Source organism: Canis lupus, chromosome 1, assembly GCF_048164855.1.
Source record: "Canis lupus baileyi chromosome 1, mCanLup2.hap1, whole genome shotgun sequence".
NCBI lineage: Eukaryota > Metazoa > Chordata > Mammalia > Carnivora > Canidae > Canis > Canis lupus.
Genome location: NC_132838.1, coordinates 34,682,305 through 34,695,344, shown reverse-complemented (window position 1 = coordinate 34,695,344; position 13,040 = coordinate 34,682,305). Strand labels below are relative to the sequence as shown.

General features: G+C 35.7%; 2 protein-coding genes across 4 annotated transcripts in view; one reads left to right on the top strand and one right to left on the bottom strand.

Moving 5' to 3' along the window:
• NMBR (neuromedin B receptor) overlaps positions 1-13,040 on the top strand; it is an 85,255-nt gene that overhangs the window by 33,159 nt on the left and 39,056 nt on the right. Inside the window, exon 2 of one of the 3 annotated variants that reach the window (XM_072825793.1) lies at positions 6,637-6,752. The exons of the other annotated variants lie outside the window; for them this stretch is intronic. The gene's annotated coding sequence lies outside the window, so the exon portion shown is untranslated. The remainder of the gene's footprint in view (positions 1-6,636; positions 6,753-13,040) is intronic. 3 annotated transcript variants of the gene reach the window in all.
• Positions 2,716-4,545, bottom strand: GJE1 (gap junction protein epsilon 1). The gene is made up of 3 exons (XM_072774947.1): positions 4,507-4,545; positions 3,644-3,826; positions 2,716-3,111 (listed from the first exon to the last, which is right to left on the bottom strand). The coding sequence occupies exons 1-3, from the start codon at positions 4,543-4,545 to the stop codon at positions 2,716-2,718; spliced, it is 618 nt and encodes a 205-aa protein (XP_072631048.1).

The following is a 13,040-nucleotide window of genomic DNA, read 5'->3' as shown; positions in this document are numbered from 1 at the left end:
GCTCAGTGAAACGTCTTTAAATATGTTTCAAGGAAAAGAACGACTGAAAACATTGAAAGAAACAGTAACCAAGATACTCACAAGATTGAGACCTGCTGCTTTTCACAACAGGCAAGATAGAAAATCTCTTTACAAAGAATCATACTTTAACAATTTACTAGAGGATGAATCAGAATAAGAATAAATAGGTGTTCGCCTATGAGTGGGCAGTAACATGAAGGGGGAGCCTGTTGTTTTGTTTTGTTTTTTTCCGTTGCGGGGTTGGGGGGGGGGTTTGAGGAAGTCTTTCCTGAGAAAAATCCTAAGAGGGAGGATGTCCTGTGCTACCCTCTCCCTTCTTTCTTTTGCTACCTCAAAGACCTGTTTCCTGTAGCCACAGCAATTTATGTAGCAATCAGAATTCAATAAACAGAATGTTTGTGCCCCTCCTCAAATTCATATTTTAGAATCCTAACATCTAATGAGATGATATTAGAAGGTTGGACCTTTGGGAGGTGATTAGGTCATGAGGGTAAAGCCCTCATGAATGGGATTAGTGCCTGATAAAAGGAACCCCAGAGAGTTCCCTCACCTTCTTTCAACCATGTGAGGACCCAGGACAAGATTGTAACTCTGGAAGACGGATCTCACCAGAACTTGACTGTGCTAGCCTCCTGGTCTCAGACTTCCAGCCTCTAGAACTGTGAGAAATAAATTTCTGTGTTTATAAGCCATCCAATCTATGATATCTTGTCAATAACAGTCTAAATGAACTAACAGGAGTCAACCCGCTTGAGGATAGAATTTTGAGTGTGGTGGAAAGATAACATTTCCAAAATACCAAAAGGTTATCTTATAGAGTACTCAGCAAAGATTTGCCTTAGTAGGGTGGCAAAATTAGCCCTTCAGAGAGAGCTACACTGGTTCTATCTAGAAAACTTAAAAGGAAGCACAGAGGATCAACCATTTGCAAGTAACGTAACTGTGCTCCAGAATAAAGTTTAAGAATCTTCATGGGAAGGGACGCCTGGGTGGCTCAGAGGTTGAGCATCTGCCTTTGGCTCAGGGCGTGATCCTGAGTCCTGGGATCTAGTCCCACATCAGGCTCTCTGCATGGAGCCTACTTCTCCCTCTGCCTATGTCTCTGCCTCTCTTTCTGTGTCTCTCATAAATAAATAAATTAAAAAATTTAAAAGAAGAATATTCATGGGGAGACAAAAATATCTTGTATCCAACAAAGTAAAACATATAATATCAGGCATCGAGTAAAAAAAATTACCAGCCTTCCAAAGGTACAGGAAAATAGATCAAAGATAAATGTGTTTGTGGGACGATTGGTGAAAGCAATCCACCCTGAGTGTAGGCAATAAAAGGTGTGTCATCTACAGAGAATTTAAAAATAATAACAAAGTGGAATAAATATTGATGCTGTTTCTTAGCACATAGGGCCAGAGATTCTAAACAAAGAAGGTGAATCAATACTTCTTGCTTTCAGGGTAGGCTATTTCCACAGTCCCTGCTCTTTAGGGTGCCACCAGACCACTCACTAAATATCTCATAAAGGCACTAAATCTGGGTTATCTTTGTATATGAAGTCTTAATGCAGTACATGTTAAATAACAGCAAATTCTTAGCAGCTCTTTGCTAAGTGAAAATAACTTGGCTCTTCTCCTGTGCTTTCTTTGTGGAGAAAAATCTCAATGCCTTAAAATCCTAAATCTAGAAATACATGGTATTAAACATAGGCTAAATAATGCCTAAGAAAAAAATTGAAATCCTCAAGATTTGACTAACTATACTTTCTTTGCTAATAAGGCATCAATACAAGGTAGTCATACATAAAAATTTTAAATGATATCAAATAGAGGTGATTATTGGTAAGGCAGGCAGATATAAAGAATACGCTGAACTGGTACAAATTTCTCTGAGATAATTTTATAGCTCTTTAGGAAGTCTAATTCAATATAAATATAATTTTCCAGTTCAAAAATCTTGAACGTAAAAGCTATAGTTATTAGGGTATCTGTGAGAGGATTTTTTTTTTTCAACAAGAAACAAGGAAACCATTCACAATATTTGCCATAGCATTTTTAATTTATTTGCTGGCTATATTACCATATCATTTAATGTTAAAAATTTCAAGAAAACAGTGTAATATTAAAAATGTAATTATTCCATTTCTTTAAGTTAGTGATCAAACTATAGAATGACTTTTAATGATTAATTTACAACTTTGGTGCTTAAATAAGTTACATTTTACATGAATGCAAATAGAATTAGACCCTCAAAGTTTAGCCAAAAGGGTTAGGCCTTTCTATCTAGTTCTAATGTGGTTGGATGACTTTGAGCATAAATATTAATCTCCCTGAGACTCAATTTTCCACTCTGTGTAAAAGAGATAATCAAAGTTTCTCTGGCCACAAAACACTGTAATTATTTAAGATGTTTCATGTGAGAAAACTCTGTAAGAGTACTATTTAAAAAAGAGTTAACATTAGTTCTGCATGTATATTCTAACATCTGACAAAATTAAAATAGAATGAAATGTTTGTTCAAGAATACCTGCCTTAGAACTTAGTATAATATTTTATATTAGACATGAAGCTCAGACACACTGAGGTAAGCTTTAGGAACAGATATTTACGCTTGAAATTGAGATATTCACTGAATAAGATGAAACTAATAAAAATGATTGATGAAGAATTGTGGCCTGACAGTAGGTAATTAACCTTTTGGTCATTGCCTGATTAGAAAGCATAATCTTCTAAATATGATCTCAAAAACTTCAGCAACACATAATACCACTGTAATCACAGTAAATGTATACATTGCAATGAGAAAAATGGTCTTCTCAAAGTGTTCTGGCACCATGCATTTTATAATAGTAAATTTTTTCCCAAGAGATCCAGCATCACACAGGTAGAGGGCTTTAACTTGGAAACCAAAGAGGTGAATCTGAAGCCAAAATGCTATCACCTCTAGACTAATTCTTAATAAAACAGAGAGGATATAAATTACAGTGTAGATAGGCTTTTGAAGAATGCATTCTTGATTGATGCTTTTACATGCAGCATAAAGATGGAAAATAGCTCCAGGAACCAGGACAATCACTAGTTGTAACGCCCAGAACACCTAAAGTATGTCAGAAATATCTTAGTCAAATCAATCAACATGTTACCAAAAACACATCAAAGAGAATGACTCTCAACAGAGGCAAACTTAACAATTCTAAGTTTCATAAGTCTCAATTCTAAAACTAATATAATGAAGATAGTCATCTTGAACATATTCAATTACTAAGATAATTTAAAATTGTCAACATCTCAGTTATCGTGAAAAGATAATCCTATTTTTCTGTCATCAGCTACCAATTACTAATAATAATGAAATATTTTATTTAGTAGCTACCCAAGTTCCATTTACTAACTATAGGCCTAGAGTACAATTCTAACATCAATAAATAACAGAATTCTGGAGATGGAAGAAACTCTTGACCAACTCAAATTAATTTACCTGAAATATACAGTCAGTTAGAGAAAAAGTATATTTCTAGAAATAATACCTGTTAAAGCATTCTTCATTGTCTTATGACATTATTTACATTTAAAAAGTCAATTTTTTATCTGGTGTAGAGGAAGGTTTATGTGCACACAGAAAAACTTACTTGTGGAGTGATTGGCCTGAACTGATTGTAACAAAAGAGATTTATTTCTCTTTTGTCTGGATCACAACTGAAGTGCAAAGCCTCATTCCCATAGACTGCAAAGCCTAATACCCCAAGGAAGAACATTCTTACTGATCCAAAGAAAAGGGTGTGGAATTGACCGATCACGGTTGGAGGCTTCACCTGTTAATGGTTTTAGGAGAAAAAGATGTTTTGAAAACAAACATTAAATATGTACATTTTAAAGGATGTTTTCATTATTGTATTTAAAAATATTTAAGATTCATGAATTTTTGAGGCAAGATATAACTTTAGACCTCATCAAGTCCAATGCAAATTCTTCATCATAGATTGCTCACTCCTTTCCATTCCAAAAATATGAAATGCAGCAAATAGGGACATGTTGCTAATCACATGTATAATTTTGGAAATATTTAAAAAGCTCTGCATTCAATGACTTTCCCTACCCCTGTAATCCTTTTGCAATAAAATCAAGAGAATCTTAGAATATCTAAGAGCTCTTTTAGAAAATTAGATAACAGATCTAATATTAAACTCATTGGTATGCACACTGTCTTAACAACCAAATTATGTTTATTTAATTGTCATTACAGCTTATTTTCCACTTCTTACGTATCGAATTGAGAGTGAGCTACTTTAAAACACTAACAGCTAAAAGTACTTCCTGAATTATTTTACTTATAAGTTTTAAATTCAGAATATTTTGAAGTATATGGTTGATATTTATATTATTCTCCATATATGTAGAGGTTCTTATTCATCAACATTTATGCAAATCAGGTTAAAATACAAGACAAGACTCAAACAATTGTTGGTTGTTTGCTTGTTTGTATAATACTTACACATCCTTCATAGAAGTTTCTGATGTAATTTAGAGACATGTCTCAGGAGTAGTTATCCTGGCATCCCTGTGGGTTAATTTTTGACCCACATTGCCACTTCGCCTCTGTCAGACTCAAACTCATATTCTCTCATGACTCTTACAGCAGAAAACACTTATCACTGCAAATTTCTCTCCCATCCTCCTTTTCTGCCTTTTTTTTTTCATAGATCTCTGGGGCCCCAGTCAACTTTCCTATCTCTCTCCCAAAACAAAACAAAACAAAACAAAAACAAAGAAAAGCAGAGGGCATGTGGTCAATCTAATAATCCCTTGACTTACACTGTCAGCAGAGCCAGCCAGACAGACAGGAGTGCCAGCAAAGCAAGAAGCCAATCCAACAAGGGCTCTGAGTACTCAATGCCTCTCAATTACCTGAGAATTGCCTATATGTAAATCAGTGGATTCTTAAGCTTAGAATTTTCGCCAAAATGTACAGTGATCTTTTCCCCGCATTCATTTAGGTATGTCTGAAAAGAGAAGTACATAGGAAATAGTTCTGATTATTTCTTGTTTACTTTTGCAAAATAGCTCTAATTTCTGGGACATTTAAGAAACTGCAACACAAGGACGCCTGGGTGGGTCAGCGGTTTAGCGCCGCCTTCCGCCCAGGCCGTGAACCTGGAGTCCCAGGATTGAGTCCCACATCGGGGTCCCTGCATGGAGCCTGCTTCTCTCTCTCCCTATGTCTCTGCCTTTCCCTCTCTCTGTGTCTCTCATGAATAATTAAGATCTTAAAAAAAAAACTGTAACACAGATTATGATAGCTATTACAACATCAAATATTACTGATATCTTGCTATATTTGTCTTTTTGCTGAATGCTTACTATGGACATGGAAAAATCTGTAGTTAGATCTCCATTCTGAGTAAAAACATAGTGTACTGCCAACCAAGATGAGCTCAGGATCTGGCAAAAAACATGTGAATAATCCTGCCTTTTCTTTCTTTTGTCCTTCAATAAATACATCAAGTGCTAGATAGATATTGATATGGGTGTTGGGATCAGCAGGGGACAAAACAGACAAGGAGATGCCTTCCAACTAATACATCTGTAGAGTATCTTCCACCTACCCATACTTCCATAGCTAATGGCAGATCACATCTGTTTTTTCTTCACCTGCCTTTCTCATTTTTGTTTTGTTTGTGATCTGTGAAAGTTGTAACTCTAGACAACTTCACTGCTCTCCTTAGCAAGTAGAGATGTGATTGTATAACACATGCAGTTGCAACCAATGGGTAAGGGGCAGTGGCCATGTTGAATCAGAGTGTTGTACTGAATACGGAAAATAAACATGGACAATGTAATGATAACTCAGAGCTGTTGGATGAAAGAAATTGGCATATATTCTCCTCTTCTCAGAAACAGAATTCCAAGGCAGTGCCGTGTGGCTCAACGGTTTAGCACCGCCTTCAGCCCAGGGCCTGATCCTGGAGACCCGGGATAGAGTCCCATGTTGAGCTCCCTGCATGGAGCCTGCTTCTCCCTCTGCCTGCATCTCTGCCTCTCTCTCTCTCTCTCTCTCTCTGTATCTCTCATTAATAAATCGTTTTTAAAAAAAAAAAAATCTTAAAAAAAAAAGAAACAGAATTCCAGGTTTGCTATGTATGGATTCCTATGAAAGGGCATCCAAAAACCAAAACTATCTTTTGCATGGGAGGAATTCTGCTTTGACTCCTACCATGTACAATTATGAATGTGTTTATTTAGCCCATTATATGCTAAGGTCAGACATGTAAAAATCATCAAAGTCTTCTTTGTTTTTTCAGAGAGGAACAAAATTGGCTTGAACCTTAATTGCATGTGTAAATGGGAGAAACACAGTATCATTTTTATTGTTGGGAGCTATGAAGGACCAAATGAGTAATACTTTTCTTCCCTTTATAGGTCATGATCCAATTGAGTCATAAGACAAAGGAGTAAAGCATACGGCTGCTAAAATATCACCCTTATTATACTCTTATTACCATAAAGATTATGTTGGATGAGGGATGGGTTTTTCTCTTTGGGAAAGTGTGATTCTTAGGTAGACACAAGTGCAGGCCTGGTTAATACTGTATCATGCCTGTCTTTACCTCCCTGCCTCTTTAAGATTTATACATGGGAAGAGCAGAGTAGAACTGCTAATCTCTGTGGACAACTGGCTTCCAAGGGGGAAAATGCTAAGAAGTAAATGATGAATTCTCAGTTTTGCCTTCCAAATATAAGGTAAACTCATCAGATAAGATAGTGACTATAGTTACTCTGGCCTCATGTGTTTGGCAATTGATGGGGCTATTAATTGGGATGACAACCCGAACTTCTTTTCATGCTAACAGTTGAGGATAACAGAAGCAGCAAAAGACGGCAATCCCCAAACTGCAAGCATTATTTAGTCCTCTGCTTGATTCATGTCTGCTAATGTTACATTAGGCAAAGCAAGTTACACGGCCAACACGGATATGAGAAAGAGCTACAACTGCTTGATGGTTCTGCAGTCACATGGGTGCAGAAATAGGAAAAATTTGTGACTAATTTTATATGCTACCACAATATGCCCTTTGATCACATATATTCATATTTCTCCCACATGTCATCACACTCATTCCAAAATGGTGAAAGTCTCATCTAATAAGGGTTGAAATGCAATGTTCTGTGATTTGCATCATGTACAAATCTGGGTATGGCTGATATATGGCTCCTTGTGATCCAGAATCTAATGAAACAAAAGGAAACATTATCTTCCGTACAATGTTAATGCACGATAGAGATACAGGGGTAGGATGACTCTAACAGATACCTCCACTTCCAAAATGGAAGAGTAGGAGGCATACTGTTGTCACTGGTCCATAGTAATTCTGAAATTCTGCATGGAACATATTGCCAGTTCTCCCTATTCTGAAGGCAGAGAATATCCCCTGATTAAGACGTAGTACTACTTCTTGAAAGATGCTCCCCAGTCTCCTATACTGTACTTCTTAATTGAAATGGTTTCCTGCTGCATTGTTGTCAATAGTCTGTGACTCCATCCTTTATGTTCTTAGCTGAAAAAAATCTGACCTTTTTCATTAAAACATGATTGCATTTGAAGCAGGATAGCTTCCTCAGGCTGCTCCCTACTAGAAATTTGGAGGACCATAAGTCTTTTTTACAGTCTGACTAATATCCATTTGATTCAAACTAGTAGTTTTGTTTTGTTTTGTTTGCTGGTACAACTCTCTTAATTGCATTTTTAGTTTTCAATGTTTTGGTTTTAATGCACTTAGTTTGAATAAAATTATACCTACAATTATTTTAAAGAAATACCTCTTTCTACATATACATTTACTGCTATTTTAGGATTAGGCTTATTTGAGACAATGCTTTTAATGATTTTTAGAAAATTTTTGTCTAATTGAGATGGTCAATTAGTCATATATTAAATATACTGAGTTTTATCAAAGGATGTTATAGTCATACTGTTGATTTGCTTTTTAACATGCCTTGCACTAGGAATTTTTACCTGCCAGGAACACTAGAAATGAAAACAAAACAAAACAAAACAAAACAAAAGAATTCTCATGTAGCAAATCCTGATCTCTCTATATTTTCCCTGAAAACTCATTTCTAGGCCCCTTAGTAGGTCATTGGTCTCCTCTTATACCTTATCAAATGTGACTAGGAGTACCAAACTGTTACTTTTAGAATTCCTTCTGGATTGCTTCTTAGCCAAGTCCAAATTTTCATTAGTACATGTTTTATCTTCCAAGTTATTTCAGATGACTTTTATGCCAATTGTCTTGGTATTATGTCATAAGAGTTACCATATTTCCAGCCTGCTACAATTGTTTTCTCAATGCTTTTCCAGCTTCCACCAATAGTTTCACATTGCTTTTCCTGCCTTTGGTACTAGTTTCTTGTTACTTTTCCACCTTCTGCCTACTGCTTGATTCCAAAGATGATGCCACATTTTTAGGTTTTTATTAGAGAAGCACCTGACCCTTGGTACCAATATCTGTATCAGTTAAGAATTTTTTCATAGCAAGCCACCCTCAAATTTAATGGCCAAAGCAAGCATTTATTTAGCACATGGTTTAGGTGGTTATTTCTCCCTATCTGGGTTGAGTAATGGTCTCTGCTGGGTTTTTGCATGCATATGTGGTCAGTCAACAGATCAGATTGGATTGATTGATCTGTTAATCCAACAGATCAGATGGATTATCTAGGATGACTTAACTCACATATCTGGAGGTGGACAGACTTGGGCCAGAGTGACTAAAGCACATATCTGTTGTCATTCTGGAAACTGGCCCAGACTTCTGCTTATGGTGGGGATTGCAGAGTTTCCAAAACAGAAAATAGTTGAAAAGGCCAATAGTGCAAGAGTTTTTCAAGCCTCTGCTTGCTTCAGAATTGCTAATGTCCCACTGGCCAAAGCAAGACTTGTGGCAATCTTGGATGGGTTCCAGCTCTGAGTAGGAAGATCTGCAGCTGCATTCCAATGGCAGGGATATAAAGAGGTGAAGAACGTGTAATGGTTTTACAATCACCCCCATGACTAAGGGCATCAAATGAAGAAATCTAATATTCAAGAGTCTTTGTTTTAAAATGCAATTTGGGAATCAAGAATATGTGTATTCTTCCTAGAGAAGCCTAGAGTCAATTAATGAAAACTAAAGTTTGGGGCCATGCTTTTATACTGTCCACTCTGCCCTTCTTTCCTGATGTGAAAAGGATGTGAGAAGAGCTAGAGCAAATGGGAAAAAAATCTCCAAAATAAAAACCCAATAATAATATATTAGCCTGTGAAATGGTTTCTATTTGCTATTAAGAATTTTAAACAAATTATCTCCCTGAATTCTTACAACTCTGTTTTAGGATATGTTCTTGTATAGGTCTATTTTACAGATGAAGCTTAGAGAGTTTAAGTAAGTTACCCAATATTACAATTAATAGGTGGCAAAACCAGGTGGTGAAAGATAGTGAATGAATTGCTTGTTGTTAGCTGGTAAGCTGTAGGCACATGAGAATATTATTAAGCCAATTGCTAGGACCCTGAAACATGAGGAATTAAGAGGAAATAAGTCAAGATTTTCTTATTTTCTCCTGAAAAGAGCTCAGGAGTTACTGGTGCTGTGGAGGCTGGCTATTTCCCCACACTCCTGGATCTCAATGTGAAGAGGAAAAGACAAGCAGAGAACTAACCCAATAAAATACATGCCAAGGGAGTACTTGAGAAATATGAAGGACTCCATAGAAATGAAGTCAGCTTAATTTCTCTCATTTGGTAGCCATGTGAGGAGGAAGGACCACATTGGTATCTATGATCATGGGCTCTGGAATTAGAAAACCTATCTTTGAACTCTGGTTTTACCACTTGGTTAGATCTGAGATCTCAAGAAAATTATTTACCATCTCTGAATCTCAGTTTCTCCAACTGAGGATGATTATAGTATTTATCTCACAGGGTTGTTGTACGAAGATTATTAAAGTATTTGGAAGCATGTTCCTCTTGCGCTTAATGAAATCCCTAATCACCTGTTGTTTTCTATTAATTTTTCTTTGTTATACAGACAACAGAATGTTAAATTAATAATCCTTTTTAAGCAAGGAAGAGTCACTACTTTATTCAACATAAAGAACATCTGTATTGGCCACTAAGAACATTTTTGGGAAGAATTAACAACATGAAAATCCCACAGATTTTTAAAAAAATTTTTGTTGATGTATAATTGACATATTATATTGGTTTCAGGTATACAATATACTGATTTGATGTTTGCATCAAATGATATTGATATTGCAAAATGATCCCCATAATAAGTCTAACTAACTAATGTTTGTTACCATGCATAGTTACAAATTTTTTTTCTTGTGATAAGTACTTTTAAGATTAACTCTTTCAGTAACTTTGAAATATGCGTGTTTATTTTCAATATTTATCCTCTATTTCTGTTTAATCCTTTTGGGATAGAGTGTCTCTTTTTCAGGATCTACTAAGATGCCAAGACATGGACTTCTTCTCAGCAAGACCAATGGGATTGAACCCCAGGGAACTTTTGAGTAAATTTAATCCCTAAAACATATCTTTGCTCTCCCAGCTCTAAAGATTTTTGAAGTGACCAGGTTGCCTCCATCAATTTCCTGAGTAAATGGCTTAAAATTTGACACAATAGTACCAGCTTGCTTGCTCAAACTTGCTCGAAGCTTTTAACTTTAGCAGAGGAGTGAAGACAGGCTTAGATCTTTTTCTGCTGCTGCTGCTGCTGCTACTACTACTACTACTGTAACTTCTACAGTAACTTCTGCTTTCACACACACACACATATACAAATGCATATACAAATTGCTGACATTTATTGATTACTATTTTCTGATACTGTTCTAAACTACAGAACTAATGTATAGTTTTTAACAGATATTCTTGGAGTCCTAAAATTTCTGAGATTGAAAACGTTTAAGACCTGTGTAGTCTAGCCCAGAAAGGGCATAAACCTCTAATTTTGCACAGAACTCAGGACAGGATTGATGAAATAACAGTGTAGAAAAGCACTAGTCAGGATAGTTAACATCCACAAATACTCTTCCTTATTATTATTTACAATCTGCTCTAAATTAATGCTTCAAATCTAATCACATGTATTGTTTTAGAGCTATGATTTTCTATGTGTTTGTGCTCATTCACTTTCATTTTTTTCGTTTCACCAATTAAATACCTACTATATCAACTGCTATGTACATTGTTGGGAATATGTGAGAATAATATAGCTCCTGCCTTCATTGGGCTTAAGGTAGAACATGTGTGTTTGTATATACATCTACAGTTACGTATATATATATGTATATATGTTACATATATATGTATAAATGTATGTAATTGACATTTATAGTGCTGACAATTTACTTAAAGCATGATTTATATTTAATCTTTCAGAGTATGGTCACAAACTATCTTGGCTTATTTTACATCTGGCAATCTCTTTATAAAGTTTCCTCTCTGGCATTCTTTGATTCTTAGAATTTTGCATTTCATTACAGTAATTTACCCTCCTCCTCATGCGATATCCAATGATTGTTGAATGGGATGAAATAGAGATCAATTTAGGTACTCCCAGTAGTAGATTTCACAGAAGGACAGCTAAGATAAGGCAATCTGGACAGCTGCCTCAATTCATAAATCACAATCCTTAACCAATTCGCATCTCACTGAAATCTCTGACCTGTCAAAATTGGGTTTGTCTTTTTGTATGAATAATTTATATTCTCTGGAAAGGAACTGTGGATCCCTTAGCAGAAAGGGTCAATAACCAATCATGTTATTTTAGGCAAATGATTTAACTTGCTGAGTTGCATTTCCATTTCTCCAAAAGGAATAGACTGGATTCCACAACTGTAAATAATTTCACAATTCTCTGGTTTTATGATTCTAAGTTTTATAACCATACTTGGAGCTTTATCAATCTCATACTTGCTATGAGATTTGTTGTGAGTAATTTGTGTGCTGCCAGCAATTGCTTGATCTAATAGTTAAATTAAGTCCTCATTTTTCTTTTTTATCAATGGATTTGTACATTTCAGATATTTCCAATATGCCTATATTGCATGGTTTCTAGTTGTAAAACACATAGGTCTTATTTCTTTTCCAGATGCCTCATCCATATAGTCAAGCCCTATAGGAGATTACAGTCTATAAATCCAGAAAACCTGAATTTGTGTGTGTGTGTGTGTCTCTCTCTCTCTCTCTTTTTAAACCATTACTGGTTATTATTTAAGGATTCTCTGTTAACTCTACAAGTTTTAGTTTTTCTAGTGGTAAAGTGAGGAATATAATTCTTACCCAATAGATGCTGTAATTAAATGAGAGAATATGTGAGGTAATATCTAGCACACTGCCTAACACATAGGTGATTTCTCAATAAATACTATTTTTGCTCTTATTATGGAGACTAGACTCATTGTATCAAACTTGAGAGGAAGTACACCAAATAAGTAAACACTTGGCTTCTTAAATCAGTGAACATAGATTTAAATCACAGCTTGTAATGAAAATGCCTCAGGAAATTTAGCTAATAACACTAAGCCTCATTTTCCTCAACTGCTGGGATTTGTTGAGCTCTCTGGATCTGTGGATTTGTTTTCAACAAATTTGGGGGGGGGATCAGCCATTATTTCTTCAAATATTTTTCTGTCCTTTTCCCTCTTATTCTGGGACTCCAAATACATACATGCTAGAGTGCTTGATATGGTCCCTGATCCTTCTCTCTTCTCATTGTGAGTAGTTATTATGTTAATATCACTGATACTTTCTTCTACAGTGTGTCATTTGAAGTTAATCCTACACAGGACATTTTTCATCTGTGATATTGTATATTTATCTATAGGACAAGGGTCAGTGAACCATAGCCCATGGATCAGCCACTCTTTTTATAAAACAAGGTTTTATTGCAACTTAGCAATGATCATTCATTTATGTATTGTCTGTGGTTGCTTTTGCTCTACAAGGTCAGCGTAGTTGCAACAGAGATATATGGCCCATAA